At 51.9% G+C, this 20,694-nt stretch overlaps 7 protein-coding genes across 7 annotated transcripts; 5 read left to right on the top strand and 2 right to left on the bottom strand.

Moving 5' to 3' along the window:
• Positions 1 to 1,044: 1,044 nt before the first annotated feature.
• A1O1_00028 (uncharacterized protein) lies at positions 1,045 to 4,587 on the top strand (the record flags this gene model as incomplete). Its single annotated transcript, XM_007720949.1, has 1 exon — positions 1,045 to 4,587. One exon carries the CDS (start codon positions 1,045 to 1,047, stop codon positions 4,585 to 4,587), a length of 3,543 nt encoding a protein of 1,180 aa, XP_007719139.1.
• Positions 4,588 to 5,512: 925 nt separating this feature from the next.
• A1O1_00027 (uncharacterized protein) lies at positions 5,513 to 7,384 on the top strand (the record flags this gene model as incomplete). The annotated part of the gene is made up of 1 exon (XM_007720948.1): positions 5,513 to 7,384. The coding sequence occupies one exon, from the start codon at positions 5,513 to 5,515 to the stop codon at positions 7,382 to 7,384; it is 1,872 nt and encodes a 623-aa protein (XP_007719138.1).
• Positions 7,385 to 8,855: 1,471 nt separating this feature from the next.
• A1O1_00026 (uncharacterized protein) lies at positions 8,856 to 11,324 on the bottom strand (the record flags this gene model as incomplete). Its single annotated transcript, XM_007720947.1, has 1 exon — positions 8,856 to 11,324. One exon carries the CDS (start codon positions 11,322 to 11,324, stop codon positions 8,856 to 8,858), a length of 2,469 nt encoding a protein of 822 aa, XP_007719137.1.
• Positions 11,325 to 11,756: 432 nt separating this feature from the next.
• A1O1_00025 (D-3-phosphoglycerate dehydrogenase) lies at positions 11,757 to 12,813 on the bottom strand (the record flags this gene model as incomplete). Its single annotated transcript, XM_007720946.1, has 2 exons — positions 11,757 to 12,263; positions 12,313 to 12,813. 2 exons carry the CDS (start codon positions 12,811 to 12,813, stop codon positions 11,757 to 11,759), a joined length of 1,008 nt encoding a protein of 335 aa, XP_007719136.1.
• A 608-nt stretch (positions 12,814 to 13,421) lies between these two features.
• A1O1_00024 (L-iditol 2-dehydrogenase) lies at positions 13,422 to 14,680 on the top strand (the record flags this gene model as incomplete). The annotated part of the gene is made up of 2 exons (XM_007720945.1): positions 13,422 to 13,481; positions 13,544 to 14,680. 2 exons carry the CDS (start codon positions 13,422 to 13,424, stop codon positions 14,678 to 14,680), a joined length of 1,197 nt encoding a protein of 398 aa, XP_007719135.1.
• A 495-nt stretch (positions 14,681 to 15,175) lies between these two features.
• A1O1_00023 (uncharacterized protein) lies at positions 15,176 to 16,147 on the top strand (the record flags this gene model as incomplete). The annotated part of the gene is made up of 2 exons (XM_007720944.1): positions 15,176 to 15,592; positions 15,656 to 16,147. The coding sequence occupies 2 exons, from the start codon at positions 15,176 to 15,178 to the stop codon at positions 16,145 to 16,147; spliced, it is 909 nt and encodes a 302-aa protein (XP_007719134.1).
• A 1,903-nt stretch (positions 16,148 to 18,050) lies between these two features.
• On the top strand, positions 18,051 to 20,168 carry A1O1_00022 (uncharacterized protein; the record flags this gene model as incomplete). The annotated part of the gene is made up of 1 exon (XM_007720943.1): positions 18,051 to 20,168. One exon carries the CDS (start codon positions 18,051 to 18,053, stop codon positions 20,166 to 20,168), a length of 2,118 nt encoding a protein of 705 aa, XP_007719133.1.
• Positions 20,169 to 20,694: the final 526 nt, after the last annotated feature.

Below are 20,694 nucleotides of genomic sequence, written 5' to 3'. Positions count from 1 at the left end.
AGCCCAGGACAAAATGCTGATCATCACACCTCTTAGCTGCCCGTCATCAAGACTTTCTACTCTACCAGGTGGTACCTTACGCCGCTGCGAGACAATCCTGAAGATGAAGAACATTCAATTGTATCGATGCGATCCCATTCGGATCCTCTCTCGTCCCTTACCAATGTGTCACTTTCCACAACTCTCCTGTCCCGCCTCGTTTCACACACAAAAGCCTTCTGGGGCTCATTCCACGCACCGAGGGGTTTATCGATGGACGGCTGCAATCGTCATTCCTGTCACGCTGTCGTTCTTGACGAGACATGCCTGAGGTGCTGCAAGAGTAGCCAGCTAAGAGTGAAGAGTTGGGATGCTTCAGCCTGAAAGTCCACTCCCGCGAGTATACTATCGTGCTACCATGGTGTCGGCTACCTACCTGCTACGTAGGGCCGTTTGTGCTGGAAGAAGAAGCGCACGGTGACTTCTAAAGGCGCATTCTTTTCATAATGACTATGACTTGTGGAAAACGGAGATCCTTTGTGGCGGTGAAGATGATAGATAATGAGCGTTTGATGCCTGCTTCCGCGCTGCATTGTGCCAGCATCAAGCTTGGGTGTAGGTAGGTATATTTACCACGACTACTAGTACGTAGTACCTGGTAGTAGTAGAGACTCATAAAACTCTTTAATTTCTGCGGCTCTTCCGCAGGCGGTGTCATTTGAAAAAGGCAGCCGTGACATGCAGTGAATCTACGCCACTTTGTACCGCGTGTCAATCCGTCAACCCCAGATTTTCTCCCATATCCTCGCCACTGCACTGCACTCACTGTTCCTCTTCAAATTCCTCCATCGATTCGGCAACACATGCTTTACTTACTACTCCTGGGCCCGCAAACCTCTCCTTGACCATTCTACAGGCGATCGCTCGCTTCATCAATCTCCATTCTGTCGCCCACACAAGGCAAACCTGGGGCGCGGTCGCCTGACTGCGCCGCGTCCACCTTGACGCGTCAATCTAAGTGCCTCTTCAGCACCTTTCCACACATCCTACATCTCCACCACAAGAATGGCCGAAGAAATGGACCGTGCTCGCGTTGCCGAGATTGAGGATGTTCAAGATGATATCGCTCTTAACGAGGGCCTTCTTGACAGTCTCAACGACAACGATGAAGTTAGCTCGGAAACGGAAGATTCGAGGGACATAATACGGAACAATCTCAAGCAACTGAGGAGGCGGCTCCGTGCGCTGCGATCTGGCCCTGAGCAAGAAGGCGACGGAGATTCATCTTCCAGAGACAACTCTCATGCGATTCCAAGCCAGAAGAGCACTCACCGCGGTCATTCCGAGACAGCCAATTCCAGGTACATTCCCAAACCTGAAGATCCCATGCCACCACCAAGCTCGGTTCTAGCAAATCGGAAACGACAAAGAGGCGACATCGATCCGAATGCAGACTCTCCTGGACCTTCCTCCAAATCCCGACGAACTACGCCGAGTTCATCTGTCACTGCTGCAGCCTCCCCCGCCGACTCCATGAACAGTCTCGATAGTCTTGATTTCGACGATCCATTTATTACCTCGTTGTTCGGTGACCTCACGAAGGAAGAGGCAGATCGGCATCGCGATTTCTGGCAAAGACACGAAGAACGGAAGAAGCAAGAGGAGGAAGATGCCAGACTTGCAAGGCTCCTATCTCAAGTGGACGAGAATGATAGCTTCTCGTCAACCCAGTCTGGTCCTACCGCTCGTCCTTCAGACTATACCCAGGCCTTCTTCAAAACAGATGGAAGCATCAATCGTCGCTCGACCATGCAAACCCCTGCAGCACACGAAAGTCCGTCGACGTCCATCGCCGGACGCCCATCTACCAGTGCCTCTGCATTGATTAAATCAGAGCCCAGGGTGAATCGCCCGAGCATGGAAGCAAATGCACTTGGACCTGCCTATGGGCCTGGGCCTTTGTCAAGTTCCTCCTCTTCGACCTCAAGGGTGCCTGTCACGCACGGCCAGCTCCTCTCTCGTCACGCGACGACCGCAGGCATTAATCCTGAGCCGGCGCCTTATTCGTCGTCGTCGGTTATGCCAGGAAGCTTTCCAGGGGTGCAACCTTATACCAGCGTCGGAGGAAACTCGGTGTACAACTCGCCATCATACAACAACGCTACTGCGACAGTAGGCGGCTCTCCTCAGCCACTTGGACTGAACCCAGCATATCCTTCATCAAGTACTGCTCAACCTGGCTTGGGACCGGGTGACATCGGGTATCTAGATCCACGCTCGTACCTGCGACCCGAATATCAAGATCCAGCTCACACCAAAGAGGAGCTACAAGACCTGCTCAAGCATATCAGACCTGACGAAGAGTTTGCCGCCGATCAAGTCGCTGTGCAGCCAGATGGCTTGAAAGTGACTATGATGCCGCACCAGCTTTATGGATTGACATGGATGAGAAAGATGGAGGAAGGCACCAACAAAGGTGGCATCCTCGCCGACGATATGGGGCTTGGAAAGACCATTCAAAGCATTGCATTGATGCTAGACCGGCCAGCACCAGAGAACAAACACCGACCTACACTTGTCGTTGCTCCAGTCGCGCTGATGCAACAATGGAAGAAAGAGCTCGAGAAGATGGTACGTTCAAGACATCGGCTCAACGTCTTTGTTCTGTACGGGGACGCAAGAAAAACCTCGTGGTCGGCGTTGAAAGCGTACGATGTTGTGCTTACGACATATGGTCTTTTGACTTCTGAATTCAAGCGGAAACTAGCCTGGGAAGAGAAATTGAAATTGGTACCGGATGCACGTCCTACCCTTGCTGAGGAATGTCCCGTACTTGGCGACCGATCTCATTTTCACCGAGTGATTCTCGACGAGGCGCAGTGGATCAAGAACAGAAGCGCCAAAGCTGCTGTCGCTGCTTGTCATATTCAAGCAGACTATCGCTGGGCGCTTACTGGCACGCCCATGCAGAATAGCGTGGAGGAGCTGTTCAGCCTCGTCAAATTCTGTCGGATCCGACCGTACAATGAGTGGAGCCACTTCAGCAGAGATATCTCTCGGCCTCTCAAAAACCGTACCGGTAACAAGGACAAGGCCATGACAACGCTGCAGGCCCTCCTCCGAGCGATATTGCTGCGACGTACCAAGACTTCCAAAATCAACGGTCAACCCATTCTTCAGCTTCCGCCCAAGACGATTAAAGAGGACAGGGTGACTTTCGACGAGGACGAGCTGACTTTCTACAAAGCTTTGGAGACAAATGCTCAAATCCAGTTCAACAGATACATCTCCAGAGGAGGTATTGGCAGAAACTATTCTCACGCACTAGTTCTGCTTCTCCGACTTCGGCAGGCCTGTTGTCATCCCGGCCTTGTTGTGCAGAGCAAAGACTTTCTTCAGGGGACAGGTGAACTGGACACTGACTCTCTCCTGGCAAACGCTGCCCAGCTGCACAAGAAAGTTGTCGAGCGGTTGAAGGATATCGACGTATTTGAATGCCCAATATGCATCGACGTCGATGAGAACCCTTCGATATTCCCTTGTGGCCATGCACTGTGTAGCGATTGTCTCAGTCGTTTGGTTGATCAGGCCGCAACTGACAGTGAGGTCCAGCCGACATGTCCTCATTGCCGTGCCAAGATTGATGCAAACAAAATCACCGATGTTACAAGCTTCCTTCGTGTTCACTGCCCGGAACGCGCTCCAGCACTACCTGAACCCGAAGCGGAGGTGGATGACGACGATGATGACACTGACTCGGAGACTGATTCTGATGACTCGGATGAGAGCGACGATTTGAATGGCTTCATTGTCCCAGATGATGTTGACGAGAATTCGGAGCCCGAGCGCAAGGGAAAGAAGCCAGCTTCCAGACCTCGCAAGCAAAAGAAGTCTAAGTCGAAAGACATGTTTCATTCACGCGATGCCTTCAAAACTCTTGCACAACTTCGAAAGGAAGGGTTGAGGAACAAATCCGCCAAACGAAAGTATCTCAAACGTCTTAGAAAGAATTTCCAGACGTCGGCCAAAATCACAAAAACCATTGAAATTCTAGAAGAGATCAAGGCTCGTGGAGAAAACGAAAAGACCATCATCTTTTCCAATTTTACCTCGTTCCTCGATCTCCTTGAAGTCCCTCTTGTTGATCATCGAGATTTCCGCAACTATGTCCGGTACGATGGATCCATGACAGCAACTGAACGTAACGACGCCGTTATGGAGTTCACGGAGAACCCAAATTGCAATGTCATACTGGTGAGCTTGAAAGCCGGCAACTCTGGCCTCAATCTCACCGCAGCAAACCATGTGGTGATGCTCGATCCATTCTGGAATCCCTTTGTGGAATATCAGGCCGCCGACCGTTGCTACAGAATCGGTCAAACCAAAGAAGTAACGGTCCATCGAGTTTTGATCGGCGAAGGAGATGCGGTGCCCAAGGACAGAGAGCCCACAATCGGAGGGTTCACCGTCGAAGATCGGATTTTATCTCTACAGGAGAGAAAGCGTGAACTCGTCGAAACCGCGCTCGACGAATCAGCTGGCCGTAATGTTGCCAGACTCAGTGTTCGAGAGTTGGGTTACCTTTTCGGTCTTCCGAACCTTGATTAAAGGGCCAGATCGATCTGGAACGGCCGATGAACGACAAGAACCCCGGCAGGCATTGCAGCAGTTCCCTGCACATTCATTTTCAAGTTTCTGTACAACATTTATGATACCCCTTGCGCTGATAGAATGATAGCCCAGGACGGCGGGCTTGAGGGAGTTCGGAGAATCAACTGGAGTTTGCTGAGTTTGCTGAGTTTGCGACACTATGGTCGATCCCGGCGACATGGCTTCGAACTTTCATATCTTTGCTAGAGTGGACTTATCCAGCGCCTTTCTTTCTTGCGTTTGCAAACCACGAGCTTCTCAGCCATGTTAGACTGTATCGGCTACAGGTCAGTACAGGCAAATACATCAAAATTACTGAGCTGCTACTCGCTGCTATTCGCTGCTACTGCGCTGCAATGACTGCCTCGGCCAAAAGCAGTATCTGCAGTATCTGCTCTGGCATTCAATCCACCACAGCTAAACTATTCGTTGTTCTCTTTCCGTGTTCTCTTTGTTTGGCCCTGCATTGTTGACAGTGAATGGAGGCAGTAAGAAGACGCTCTGCGTTGTCGCCTTGTGCATACTACGTGTCCCTTTGTTCATTGTGAGTAACAATACTTCTTTCCTTGATTGTCTGTTGCTCTAAATCTTCCCTCTTCGTATAACTGTCTCGGATCGTGGTCTCAATCCAGTTGCTTTTTGCAGTCGCCCTCCTGTTTTTCCTTTGGCAGCCTGGCGTTGCTAGTTTGTCGGTGCAATTTTTCTCTTTCTGGGTTTCCCTGCCTGCATCCCAAGCTCGTTGACGCAAAGCCGGACTTTGTGCCAAGAGAACGGGACTGTAGACCTTGTGTGCATTCTGTTGAAGATGGCAGCTCAGCGGGATACTATTGTACCATCAACACTAAATATTCCAGTTCGAACCTCATCCCGTTCAGAGACGACCATGGCATGCAACGAGCGCGGCTCCTCAGGCCCCTTTCTCGATTCGGCGTACATTACCTGGCCTGCTCCAAAATGCCGCTACTCGCCTTCGAAAGCTATTTCTCACGATGAAGTCGAACCGTTCCCGGACTTCCCAAATCCTTCGAACAATCTGATCATCGCGCGAACCCTTTTGCTCGACACGCTCCATTCCCGCAGCAACTCCCACACACGTGGAGGCCTATCCGGGACGCTATTTCGCAGTCTATACTCGCGCATCGCACCCTTCAGCGGACACATCAAGGAAAATGAAGATCTGACGCGATGTCGTGCATCTCTGGAGCAGATATTCGAGGCAGGACAGGCGCTGCGGGTCCAGCGCATGCAGGGCAATTCTGCGAAACTTGTCAGTCTTCGAGGCACATATCCTGACATGTACGCAAGCAATAAGGATCCAGAACCGAAGTTGGTCTTGAGAATGAAGCTGAAAACAAAAGCCAAGAGAGGGATCGCGAAAGCTTTCGCTATTGAACGAAATGGGGGCTTCGAACTTCTCAATGACCAGGAGCATGGCATTAAGCGGCAGCGAGACCGAGGGCGGTCCTCTCAACGCGAATCACGCCGGGCTCTGGCTGCACTATACGCGAAATACGACCCTGATAAAGCCATCAAGAGTTTGATGATGCTGCGTCAGACGTATCCAACACACTACAAGCCGCAATCTGTGACTGGCGTTGACCGCAAAGGTAAGTCGACGACAAACGGTCGCATCAGCAAAGATCTACCAAAAAGCTCGAGCACTGCATTGATGCCGTCTGAAGTTCAGCCGATTACTCGTCCTGTTTCAAGTGACGACAAAGAGGGTCCATCTACGCGAGGCGCCTCACACAAGGCACTCCGCAATGCGGTATCCATGACTTCATTGACGACAGTCAAGCAGAGCACGACGTCCTTGGTACGGCGCATGGCGACGAAAGTTGGTGTTCGTCCTGCAGCTATGGATATTTCTATGAGCGCGCAAGTGAACGTTGTTGAGAAGGGAACTCTCCACCCTGCAGAGCAGACGGTAGGTGAGCAAGTTGCTGACATTGACAGCTTTCCCGTTGCTGTGAAATTGAGAACAGAGACAGCCGCAGCCCCATCGACTGCACCAACACCGGCAAACCCCAGAAAGGACACCTTGAAGCGACAGGGCCGATGCTTTCTCATAGAACGAGAACCGGTGCATGCAGCTGAGGAAGAGACAGCAGGCGAAGATGTCTATGTAAGTGCTTCCAATTCACACAAACAATGCACTCCATCCCACTCTACTCCGGTGACCAAGCGAGGCCGGGCTCGAAGCGACACCGCCACAGGTCCGTCGTCAATGAATATTTCGGATGCAGATACCGCATCTGTTGAGGCTATGGCTGTCGAACCAGTATCCGCTGAAATGGTAAGATTGTCCAGACCCTCGTTCCCACCTCGCATAATTTGCATCCCAGCTCGCAAGAACCCGGTCAAGCAGTCCAAAGCCGAAATCTCAATTCCAACTGCTGGGCCGGACGCGAAGGAAACATCAGCAGCCGAAAAAGATGACGATTGGGTTGTGGTGACTCGTGAAGCAGACCAACAAGCGGAAACGGAAATCCAGACTCGTCAGTACCATCGACACGCGTTTCGGGGCTATGTCACTCGTCCTCGTCCGCACCTTATGGGAAGACCACAGTCAATGGTAGCCATGTCTCGCTCGTATTTCGCGCAGGCGGAGGGTACGTCGGTCGACAGTGTGGCTAGGGCTTCAAATGCTGGTCATGGTGCTGACCGAAATGGCGATAGAGGGTCTCATATACTTTCCGATGTCATGCACAAGCTCGAGCGGGACGTGTTTGGGTATCATCCACGGTACATGTAGGTTGGGAAGAGTTCTCGGCTCTTTCGAGGGGAATGTCTTACGGTGGGGGGATGCAGGCTGAGCGGAGGTCGACTTCTGGGCTGGCCCATGAAGTTCCCGGCAGTCGCGGGTGTAATCCAATGCTCCTACATGTGTGCATTGTGCGCAGCTAAGCAGTGCAGGTGTTGGCAAACTTGAGAGTATTGAGCTGGAAGGACAGTGGTGGTTGACAGCTGAGTGTTGGTAGCAAACTGTAAGTGCTGATATAAAATACCAAGACTTCGACTGCAAGTAAAATATTCAGCTCCATCATTCCTCCATTGCCTTTCCGTCACTAACACAGATGTCTCGAATCACACCGAATATACCACGGCCATGTTCCTCCCCATGCTCTACTCAGCCTCAAGCGCCTCAAGGCCAGCGGCTATTCCATCTTCTTGACAGTCTAACTTGTTATCCTTTATGCACCAGTAGAGGTGCCACCTACCGAACGACAAATCTAAACCCAGCATAGGGCAAGGAAACCAAGTCAAGACCCAAAAAACTTTTTCCACAAGCCTCGGGCTGAGGGTTGTGGGAAGTGAAACCCGGGTTCGCAGGGTTTTTCCGTTTTGGAAGGGATTTCGCTCGTTCGCAGGTTGGCTGGTTGGTGTGAGCCCGGGTTCGCAGGACTCGATAGATCGCGGTCTTTTTGGTCATCGCTGGTAGGCATCGTGTCGGTTTCGCATTGGTCCAATTGAACAATTAATCCAGTCTATGGGGAAGACAGTGAGACTCGAACCGGGTTAACGGGTGTTGAGGCCTGCAGCGGTGGTCGTTCGACTTTGGTTCGCCCAGGGTTACTGACTAGGCCATGAGGGTGGCCATTCCATTCACTCGGCTGGGGGTCTTTGCGATATTGCAAGGAAATTCGGTGAGTTTGGTACATAAACCATATAATCCGGGTGCGTTGGCTTGCGGCGAATTAAGAGTCGGCTGGTGGCCTCCCGGGTGGCAAGTGAATGTAAGTGACTGGGTGGGTGGCCGTTGTGGCTGTTCGGGAGGACGAAGTGAAGTTGGATTATTTTACGAGGGAACCAAGGCAGCTGATCTTGGAGCAAGGTCGAGAGAAGGAAAGTGAGTGCCATTGATCTATGCATAATGAATGGTCTGTTGAGGCTGCCAGAACAGAAAAAGAATGCCAGAAATTCAAGACAATCTTGCACAGGAGGGTCGTCGATGTTCCAAGCTCGAATTGACCAGGCCTCACCTGTCTACTCTGGAGATCGTTTGTATGGCAGCTAGGTGCCGCAACGGAAACGTTGCCAAAATCGCATGTCTTAATGTTCCCATGCCTAGGTATCTCCAAAGGCAGGAATGACACGAACCCCAGGCTAAAAGTGCTTGGGAAGAGAGAAAAATCGCCCGCAGGTGAAGCAGAAAGGCTATACCATCCCAGCATGTCAAGAAGAGCATGTCAAGAACCCTGTTCTACTCAGCATATCGGATATCTTCAAACAGCAGCTTGTGGATCACCCTCCGCCCGCTGATCAAGATATGCTGGCTTCTCCAGTTCGTCCTCCTGATCGACCACCAAAACACGACCGAGCTCCTCTTCAATCTCCTTCTTCCGCCTATCCCATTCCTCCACTTTGGCAAGTCTTTCCTTCAGCTCGCCGATCTCCTTCTCGAGGCCCAATTTCTCCTGTTCCGTCCCAATCCGTACCATTTCCCAATCGTAGCCCTCCTCGCCTAGACCAAGGACAAGATTGAAAGTGTGGTACTTGCGAAGACTGGCCCGCGTGGATATCGTGATGACAGTGATGCCTCTCTCTTTACAGCGCTCGTACAACAGATCTTCGACGTCTGAAGATACGGCGGAAGTGCCTTCGTCGAGGAAGGCGTATTTCGGTTCATGGTAAAGCAGTCTTGCTATTCCCATGCGCTGCTTTTCACCGCCGGACAGCACATCTTTCCATTCTTTGCGCGTGTCCCATCCGCCTTCGCGTGCCAGGAGATGTCCGAGTTTCGCGTCTTCCAGGATCTGTTCTAACTCGCTGTCTCGTCGCGCGTTATCTCGCATGTCCAGTTCCGTGTGAGGATAAATGACCTGGTCTCGCAACGTACCCACGCTCAAATATGGGCGTTGAGGAAGAAACATGATACCGTCTTGGCCGGTGTTGCGTGGTCGGGATACCAGTCCGCGGTAGACAGGCCAAAGACCGGCAATGATGCGTGCAATGGATGATTTGCCTGCGCCATTTGGGCCGGAAATGAGGAGATGTTCGCCGTTGTGCACGACGAACGAAAGTGACTCGATTAGTTCATCCCCTCCATACGGCCAGAGTGCGGGCGCGACGATTGGAACATCTTCCATTCGTACGCCATCGTATCCAAGGTAGGTCGTTCCTTGGACGTCCGCCAGCGAATATAGTTCAACCCGACCAGGACTGCGGCGATGGGAAGGGGCATAAGCACTGGCGTGGACCCGGTGGAGCGTTGAGATGAGCTGATAGACCCGCGAAGTGTATCCTGCCAGTTCGGAAAGATCTTTAATGCTGTACATCATCCGGCCACCAGCATCTGCCAGTGACAACATGAGTCTCTTGTTGGTGATGAAGTCTTTCATGTGCGATCTTTCTCGAGATTTTTCCAAGATCTCCGGGCCGTCAGAGTCAGTTGATTGCAAAACGGCAGTCATTCCCGCCCAGGCTGGAAGATACACGGGTATGGAGGTGATGATATAACCGAAAGCCGACCAGGAATATTTGAGGACAAAGTCTTCGAGCATGTTATACCGGACTTTGACATTGTAGATTCCCTCCATCCAGGTCCGCAGCTCCCTGAATGCTTTATTCAGATACACCTTCTCCACCTCGGCGCCTCCATAGAAGGCGACTTCTTCGGCATTGGCGATTAGGCGTGCGTGGAGACCACGGAACTCACCTTCTTTCCTGGCTTCGACGGCCTTCAGTTTTCCGAAGGGCGGAGAGAGTCTGCGGAGGAGAGTCGCTGTTGCGAAGTAGTTGGACAACAAGCCTGTCAGAGCAAGCGGACCAAGGGATCGATAGAGCTGGTAGTTGAAGACGAAGATGTCGACAAGCGGTTTTCCCAAAGATGAATATAGTGACGCTGCGGATGTACAAAACAGTGTAAGATCTTGTGTAATGAACTGGTCTGCGCCTTGACCGACTCCGCCATCGAGGTTGGTGAGCTTGTAATAGTTCAGATTTGAATTGAGGTACAAGTCGTGGATGTACCGAGTAAGTCTTGTTCGGAAAGCAATGGAAATCTTGGATTGGAGGAATTTGATCATGGCGTTAGTGTAGGAAGCCAAAGTGCCGACGGATAGCCATCGGAGTATGCCCAAGATGAAAGGTTTCCCTTGGCCGGCGACAAGATCTCGAACAATGGCGCCGTCCAATCTGGCCACAACGAGAGACAAGTATGTCCTCAGGATGAGAAACACGGCATGACTCAAAAGCAACGCCGTCTCTTTGCTTCGAAACCGGGGTATCATGATATTCAACAGACTCAGGAACTGATGCAGGAAAGCCAAATTGAGGCCAGGCTTTGTTTGTGGAGGTGGTCCATATGCCGGTGTCGACGCACCGCTTCCCATCCGAGTGACTCGCGGAGGGGTAAGGAACAGCCGGCGATGGGCATCGAACGTGGTCGGCCGCGTAGGATGGATGATGACTTTGGAGGTAGTATCGCCTTTGGGCACATAGATGATGCGCTCTCCATCTTTTCCTCTCAAACCACTGTTCTTCCTTACAAGTCTCCGGCCCCGGGCCTTCTCTTTCGATGTGTCCTGCCACCATTTATAACCGCCGTAGCTTGTGAATAGTATCGAGATAACAAGTGTCGATGTAGCTGCGAGTTTGATAGATTTGGGTGTTTGGCGGAATCGAGATCGAAGCAGGTTCAGATAGTAGTTGTACAGAACCATCAACGGGTCCTCTTTTGATTGTACCGGCATATTTGCGGCGATGGAGATGAGGCCAGTGTCTTTGCGAGGCGCTCATCTGGGATTGTGTTGGGACATGATGGGTCTGCAGACACTCTGATGAGGGAGACAGGAGGTGCTTGCCTGGGTGTGTTCTGCAACGTCGTGGTCGAGAGAAGTATGGCATGTGCACTGACGCAACAATCGGGCTGGAGATAGACACTGAATGCCTTGACCGGAGTTGGGGTGCGTTGCCTGCGCCACAAGCTACTCTATTATTGACAGGTCCGGGGAATTGGCCTGTGCCGAGGTTGGATGCGCTGTTTCACAAGCCAATGGGAGACTTCAGAAGCAAATCAGATCAGCAAGGTGTCCATGTTAATAGTAATAAATACTTCTTATGATTTTCATGCCGCTGGAGGGATCTAACACCGCATCAGAAACTATGTATGACATTAATCTTGGTCATAAGTGGCCATTCAGCTTGCCCTTTTGCTCCGGTATGGGTGTCAATAGCACCCCCTTGTCAACTGCGCTCTCCAGGTTCTGCAGCACCAGCAGCTCCATCTCTCTCTGTGTCTCATAGGTATTTGTGCCGATATGCGGTACAATGAAGGCTCGCTCGCTTTTCAGCAGTCCCTCATGCACTTTGGGTTCTTCCTCAAAGACGTCCAGCCCCACCGATGAGACCTTGCCATCCTCGAGTGCAGCAACTAGGTCTTCTTCGTTCATCAGGGCCCCTCGAGCGGTGTTGACAATGACCACACCATCCTTCATCTTTGCGAACTCAGGAGCTGATATGATATGACGGGTTTTGGCGTTGAGAGACAGATTCAGGCTCAGGACATCCGATTGGGCGAGTAACTCATCGAAGCTGAGGTATGTCGCGTCTTCCTCGAGTGTTGGGGGTAGTCTCGACCGATTGTGATAGGCAATCTTCATACCAAACGCTCGAGCACGTTTTGCAATGGCCTGTATCCAGTTAGCAAATGTGATCGTCACCTTCAAAATGTTGTCCTACCCTGCCGATACCGCCCATACCTAAGATTCCGAGGACTTTACCCTTAGGATCGTGCCCTAAGGGAGTGTTCCCTCTCCATTTTCCCGCTTTGATGGCAGTCAAAGGGATCCATGCCTGTCTGAGAGCACCCAGCAGCAGGAAAATACCAACATCCGCAGTAGCATCGTCAACCGCGATAGGAGTGCTGGAGATTTCAAGCCCTTTGCGTGTGCATGCATCCACGTCAATGTTGTCGTATCCCGCTCCGTTGTGACAGATATATTTCAGCGATCTAGGGAGGACAGACACCAGCTCTTCGTCGAAAGGGCCAGTCTCTGAGGTAGACGTATTTGAACGATATAGTGCAACGACGTCGTCATATTCGCCGTTTTTGCAGTTGGACAAGAATTGTTCGCGGGTCCCTTTGCGAAATTCTTTCAGCACGTATTTGGAGCCAAACTCTTTCCACTCTGTGTTGGTATGGGTCAAGCCGCCAATTAACAGAACCGCGGGCTTGGACATCGTGTGAGGCCACTATCGCGAGATGTGCGTTTCGTGGATCGTGCTGGAGGGCTTGCGGGCAATGGAGCCTGGAACTGTGCCTGCGGTGAGATCGCGTCGATTTTTGAAAAGAGTGGGATTGGTTACAGAAAATCAAGGACTGTCGGCCAGATATTATCACCTCAGAAGCAAATGTGGAATCTTTCTATGACCGTAGGAAAGATCATCCCACAGGAATCAACTGTCCGAAAGATCGGCTTTTGACCTGATGCTCCCCGCATCGCCTATTGCCGACCTCGCTGTTCTCTACTACTAAGCCCCACTCAATTCCGCCACAAGCACCCCACGACTGCCGGTGCCTGTCTAGTCTGTCGGGTTATTTCTCGCCGGAAATTGCCAGACTCGCAGCGTCGGAGGAAAATCCGCACATCCCACTGCACACCAACAGTGTGTGGGGGTTCGTGAAGTTGTTCGACTTCACATGGTTTGCGCACCTGTTGTATTCAACGTGCCGTCTTATGCGGACCTTACGTTGATTTCTAGTCGACTTCTTGATTCGAAACGAAATATCATGATTACGACGGTGTGAGGGCAATAGCAGTCTGAGCAAGATCGATTGGGCGTCAAGGATGTCGTCCTCAGAAAGCATACAAGCGCTTGTACTGCACGGCGCCAAAGACTTGAGATTGGTAAGATAATCTTTGGGTCCTAGATCTGGAAGCACACTGTTTATTGACGCTCTGTTCCTCAGGAGCTAAGACCGCAGCCTGCACTTCGACCGGGAGAAGTCCAAATAGCAGTCAAGGCTACTGGTCTCTGCGGGTCAGATTTACATTATTACCACCATGGACGAAATGGCAATTTTGTCATCCAAGCACCACTTGTCCTCGGGCACGAAGCATCTGGCGTTGTCACCGCTGTTCCCGAGATCCAAGATGGAGCGGCCCCCGGGTCTGTCTCTTCGTCAGGTCTCAAGATTGGAGACAGAGTCGCCCTAGAAGTCGGCATTCCATGCAGGTCATGCTCATTATGCACCACCGGCCGGTACAACTTGTGTCCGAAACTGTCTTTCAAGTCTTCGGCCAAAACCTTCCCGCACGCGGACGGCACTCTACAGACTGTAATATCACATCCAGCTAGCATGTGCCACGAACTCCCCGAGAACGTCACGTTCGAACAAGGTGCCCTCGTCGAGCCTTTAGCCGTGTCACTGCACGGTATCAACCGAAGTCAAAGCGCGGGTTCAGGGGTCGGTGTCCCCTTAGTCGGCTCAACTGCTCTCGTTCTTGGGGCCGGTGCTGTTGGGATGCTGACCGCGGCTGCTCTGTCTGTCGCTGGAGTTTCTAAGGTTGTCATCGCCGACATTGATGCCCCGAGATTGAAGATTGCTGCTGGACTCGCTGGTGGAAAATACAAGTTGAAGACGTTTCTGTTGCCACGCAGGGCACCCGCCCCCACAATCGAGGAGACTCTGGCTGGAGCTCAAGGGCTGGCCACCGAGGTTTGCCATTCTGTTGGATTGGAGTCAGGATTTGACCGAGTGTTTGAGTGTACCGGCGTACCGTCTTGTGTTCAGATGGGCATCTTCGCAGCTACAGCGGGTGGCAAGCTAGTGCTGGTTGGAATGGGCACACCGACTCAAACGTTGCCTTTGGGCGCGGCGGCGTTGAGGGAAGTGGACATTATCGGTGTTTTCCGATATGCCAACTGTTACCCGGCCGCCATTGCGCTGTTTGCAAGTGGTCAATTGGACGGAGTTGCGGAAGATCTTGTTACACATCGTGTACCACTTACCGACGGCGAAATGGCATTCCGCCTGGCTGCAAATCAGCCAAAGGACGGAGAAGACGGGGGAAGAGTACCTGTGAAAGTGGTTGTCACATCTTGACAATTCTACAGAAATCAGTAATTCAGAAATGAGCTCCCACATGTATATACACAGGGCACAAACAGGACGAACATGGACAGACCCAAGGCTGACCGAGGCATCTGAGGCTGAAACACGTCTCGGCTTTTAGTGGGCCGCTCACGGCCACCGCACGTGCCGGGGCGCGTCGCGCAGAGTTAAGGGCTGTAGCACCATGCACGAAATCTTTTTCTACATCTTTAGCACAACAGTAGTGGCATTCTGCGACACCTCATATTTCTCAGTACAAGCTCGTTCCCAGGTTTTCGACGGAAACTGTGTCTGCTGAACAAAACTGGGGTACAGGATCCGGCAGACTAGTAGAAGTGATGATGCTTTCAAGGTGACGTCAATCCACGGCCTGCGGACGATGCCTAGACTGCGTAGGTGATATGATAACAGGGTCGTTCTTCTTCGTCCACGCCAACTGATCCATTCCCCTCACCACGTCCAGGTTAATCCCATTCAGAAACAGCCATGTCGACTCGAAAGATCCTCGTTACGGGCGCAACCGGTAAGCAAGGTGGTGCTGTCATCAAAGCTCTCCTTGCCGATCCTCCTCCGTTCGAATACCAGATCCTGGCCTTGACCCGCAAATCTACCTCTGCACCCGCGAGAAGCCTTGCCTCGAACCCCAAAGTTACACTCATTGAAGGAAGTCTGGAAGAACCCGGAAGTATTTTCACATTAGCTGGCGGAGTGGGAGCGATTTGGGGAGTGTTTTGCGTTACCATTCCATCTTTCAAAAAAGAGGCGGAAGACGTTGAGATGAAGCAAGGGAAAGACCTGGTCGATGCTGCCATTGCACACGATGTTAAGCACTTTGTCTATACTTCTGTCGACCGAGGTGGTCCCGATCAGTCCGAAGTGGACGCCACAAACGTCCCGCATTTTGTGTCAAAGGCACGTTCAAAAGCCAGCACTTCTTGTTGCAAATGCCTGCTAAATTGGTGGTAGTTCAACGTCGAGAAACACCTCAAGACCAAGGCCAGAGGGACCGGTATGACATACACGATTCTCCGGCCGGTGGCCTTCATGGAAAACTTGACACCCAATTTACCTGGAAGGGTGTTTACCGCGGTGTGGGCCACCATGGGTGATAAACCTTTACAATTGGTGTCTACCAAGGATATTGGCATTTTCGCTGCTTTGGCTTTCAAGTCCTCGGAGTCGGACGAGTACAAGAATGCCGCCATCAGCATCGTAGGCGACGAGCTTACGCAAAATCAAGCCAATGAAGTTTTCTGGAGAGTCATGGGCCGTCCCATGCCGCGATCGTACAATTTCATGGCCACACTTCTGAAAAAGATGGTACCGGAATTGGCACTTATGTTCCAGTGGTTCGTCGATCAAGGCTACCGTGGTGACTTGCAGCTTTGCCGCAGATTGAACAAAGACATGCTTGACTTCGCAGGTTGGCTGCGGGAGGAGAGTGGGTTCAAGCGTTGATTGGAAATTATGACGATGATCTGCCATGTTCGCGCCGGTCGTCAAACTTTTCATTGTTGGATTTCGGTTGGGGACGCAATGTTCTCCTCTCCCAGAGTATTGGGGTCTGTAGCCGAACTTAGCGCGGAGTCCGGAGTCCGGGGTCCTTGGTTCGGTCTTGTAGTCCAGATGCATATTTGGTTGCGCGACATATGATGAATGCTAAGACGGGTACAGAAGACTGGGGGCGTCCCTTAATCTACAAATGCATCAGCAGATGAGTTGCCTCGCCTATCCTGTGTGTCACCATGCACGAAGACTCCAGCAGATCCCTGGAAGCGACTTCACAAGCACGGACCTGGCTGTCACACGAACTCAATGGCAAGACCCATAGTCAGGGTCGAGCCACCATGACACTTGAGTATGTCCGCCTCCGACCATATAATAAGGTCCCAATCTCTGCCTCCGTAACCTTGTGTGACATTCCTCGAGCACGTAGCACAGAGAAAGAAGTGTTCCGATCTCGAACGACTGGCAGTAAATAGACGGTAGACGGCGGCGGCAGAAGGGTGTCGCATTGCGTGCCAGTTGTAGAGTGACCCGGATGTAGAAAGGGTAGCCTGAGAGACAGTGATTGGCTGGTAATGGCGGCCCAGATGGGACTAGCGCAGAATTAACGTGGATTTTGAAACACGCGCTAATGTTTGAAGTGACCTCGTCTCTCAACCTCCCAGCCCCTTCAGCCCCTTCCACCCTTTCTTGAGCTTCCTCCCTATCCTTCAGTGAGCCCTGACAGCAGCACGCGACCCTTTATTCGAGATGAAAGGGGCATTCGCGGAGTGCGGCTGGACTCCTGGTCGCCTGCCTCGTCAATTGCGCAGTGACGGTGGCAGGTGAAAGGTGAAAGAAGCACGTAGGTCAATGCTCACCCGTTCCTCACCAACTGCCTCACATGGCCAACAAGTTGTGGTGGTATTGTCTCTCGAACAATCGAGAACAGCAGAAGCATTCTAGTATGGTAAGTAATGTCTGCCAGCCAGACGATACTGACAACTGCGATCTGGTCTCGACTGGATCTTTGTGGGCTTTATCCAACCTAGATTGACCGTATGTTCCGCACCAACCAAGTCCAAAGTTGTTCCCCGGCACGCCACGCGAAGGTCAAGGCTATGAAACAGCGCCACTCCGGCATCCAACCCTGAGCACTGCATGAGTCTACCATGAAATGGCCATTCATTGGATGTCCATCTCCATACCTTAATAGATCCTGTCTACCATGGACCCAGTTCCGCAGTCTTTCTCCTGTAGATGGCAAACTCTACGTCTATTATCCCGCAAACCGCATCCCGGAAAGGGGCCTGACCGCCTGGATCAAGCCTCCAGCCGCAAAACGTCGGTCTTGACTCCTTGCGCTTAGATGCAGATCGAAGTTCCCATATTCATACTCCACGTTCCACTTGGATGGTCCAAAGGCATTGTCAGTCTGCATACCATCCGCCAGGCGGCCGCCGACCTCAAGTGAAGTCTCGCTTAGCGCACGACTCGCCTCCCATTGTTCTTTTTACAAAGACAACACACACAATGCTTGCGCAAGCATTGTCTACTTCTTTGTTCTAAATCATCAATGCCTACTCAGTCACTCCTTTGAACCATCACGTCTTTGTTTGTTCTTTCACTCCTTTGAAACGGCAGTGCCGTGTGTTTTACTGCCTCTCTTTGAAGCTCAACTACTTGGGCAACCAATCTTTTCAACCGTAGTCGACAAGCACATCCGATCTTTCATACCACCAGAACAACCAATCTCTCGCAAAACACCACCACTGTTGCAGATACCAAAGACTCTGCTTCTGGTCGAACCAGATATCATTCTTCGCCGGCCGAAAACAGCTCATCTACACAATCTATTGCTTTCACAGATTCCGCCATGCATTCAACCAAATCCCTCATGCGCAACGCCCTCTTTGCGGTGTTAGCAGCCACTCCTTTTACCACTGCTCATACTTGGATCGAACAGTTGATGGTCATTGCACCGAACGGCACTCTCGTCGGAGAACCTGGATTCCCGCGTGGAAATGTATTGCGAGGCACTCCGGGATTCGGTGATCCTGCCATGGTCAACCTCATTCCTCCCGATGGCCGTCCTATCAACCAGATTCAATCAACAGATCTGATGTGCAAGTCCACTCAGACCTCCCAGACTCAGACAGACGGTAGTCCTAGGCTGCAGGCAGCTCCTGGATCGGCGGTTGCTTTGAGATTTCAAGAGAATGGCCATGTCACTCTTCCCGACAATCAGCCCGGAAAGCCTTCAAACCGTGGTACTGTCTACGTCTATGGCACCACCCAGCCAAGTCCAGACGACTCTTTCCTCGCCATTCATCGTGTCTGGAACGCCCAAGGTACCGGCGGTGATGGCCGTGGTGTTCTCTTGTCCACTCAAAACTTCGATGATGGTCAATGCTATCAAGTCAATGGTGGCCCGATTTCTCAGCAGCGCCAGCAGCAGTTCAAGCACGCCTTCGACACTGTCATGGGAAGTGATCTTTGGTGCCAACAAGATATCCAACTTCCCTCGAATGCTCCATCCGGCAAACCTTACACTCTCTACTGGGTGTGGGACTGGCCCACAATGCCCGGTACTTCTGGATTCCCCAATGGCAAGCAAGAAATATACACCACCTGCATGGATGTTGACATTGTGGACGATGCTGGCATTGGTGCTGTCTCCAACGCTCAGGCTCAATTCATTCAAGGCCAGCCGGTCGACTATGCTGCCATCGCCACTGAATTCTCCGACATTGCCAACCCAACCGCGGTCACAGGTCAGTCCATTCCATTTTCCGGAGTATCTGTCTCCGTCACTTCCAAGTCTGTGCCCACAAAATCAACCCAGCCACTGACCTTTTCTACAGGCTCAACTATCGCATTCTCAGCTTCCGCCACCGGTCCTGTTTCTGGTGGAGCCAGCGAAGCTAGTGTCGTCGCTGCTATCTCAACCGGCACTGGTGTTCCGGCATTCTTGACCGTCCATACCGGATCCACGGCTGGCCCAGGTATTGAGACTCAATCCTTCTCCGTGATACCAATTGGCGTCTCAACGACCGATGCACAACCAGCCCAACAGACCGACAATTTTGGGCAGGGTCGTGGAGGCAACAACAATGGTGAGTCGGGTCTTGAAAGTAGCTTGTCGTCTGTCCTCAGTTTGCTAAACAGTCTGGGTGACCATCAAGGCCCCCAAGTCACTGCTGCGCCAAACGCTGAGGCAGCCGTCGCCACGTTCACCGAATACGAATCCATCACGGAAACTGTCTATCAAACCGTGTACAGCACTAGGTACACCAAGCGTGACGGTAAGCCGACCCCTCCAATGTTTGCATCTGCTCCGGGTGCTTTCCCCTCTCGTTCGGCTCTTCTCCGTTCGATGCAGCCAACCTTTGCCCCGGGTGAACCGCATTCCGTTTTCAGAGGCGGCGATTGCAGCCATACTTGCGGACGCGGCAATGGAACCAGCCATGGGAAACCTAGACCAGGCCTAGGCCATGGACGAAATGGTGATGGTAATCCATGGTTCGAGTCGATGCGCTCTGAAACCGTGCCTACGCCCACCACTGCTGGCTCTATCACGATGATGCACTCAACGACTGACTCTTCTGGGATGCCTGGCTCAATTATGACAATGCCGGATGGTTATGTCATGACAATGCCCGCCGGCGCTCCATTTCCTCCCCTGGACATGACCGCCGAGTCACCGTCGATCACAGTCTCTTCTGCAACTTCCATTGATTCGGAGTCCCCTTCACTGGCCTCAACCTCAACCCAGATTTTCGGAACGATTTCGCTGACTGTTGTTCCCATTCCAGACTCTGCACCTGAACCTACCGTGGCGCCGGTCATTGCCGCCCGTGCAGCTGATCCCAACCCAGCCGACGAGAATTGCTCGACAGCGCATCCCATCTTCCGCTTACGCGCGCGCAACCCTTTCATCTGGCTCGGCTGGACCACGAGCTTGAGTGAGCCGAAAGCCACGGCGACTTTGTGATGTCTGCATCAACAACGATAATGCGTATCGGTTGGTCCTCTGGCCATCTGAGATGATTGCATCTGCGAATCGGCGTTAGGCAGGAGGTCAAGAGAAGAATGGCCGTGGGAGAGTTTGGAGTTGCTTTGCACACAAAAACAGACATACTTGGTTGGCGGGATACGATGACTACGACAGTTGACCTGGGCATGGCAGGAACCATACAATTATAACCAGTATAGGCGATCAGACGCTGAGATCGCGTCTCGATTTCAATCACCATCTGCACATTTGATTCACACAATTCTTGTAAAGATCGCTTGTTTCAACCTTTCGGGTAGCAGTGCCGGCCTACTCCAGGCGATGGAATATTTTGTACTCGTCAACTCCATTTGCTAACAGCCACTTTGCTCCAAAGGGCGCTGTAGTATGCATTCCGAACAATCTCGAGGCAAGCCACAGCATTTCACACCACAAAACTCAGAGTACAACTGGCTTGATACAGCGCCATTCATTAATTATATTACTACATGCATAACAGTCCAAG

Source organism: Capronia coronata (genome assembly GCF_000585585.1).
Source record: "Capronia coronata CBS 617.96 chromosome Unknown acBCG-supercont1.1, whole genome shotgun sequence".
NCBI classification, from domain to species: Eukaryota; Fungi; Ascomycota; class Eurotiomycetes; order Chaetothyriales; family Herpotrichiellaceae; genus Capronia; species Capronia coronata.
Note: the sequence above shows the minus strand (reverse complement) of the source record. Positions and strands in the feature narration are given on the sequence as shown.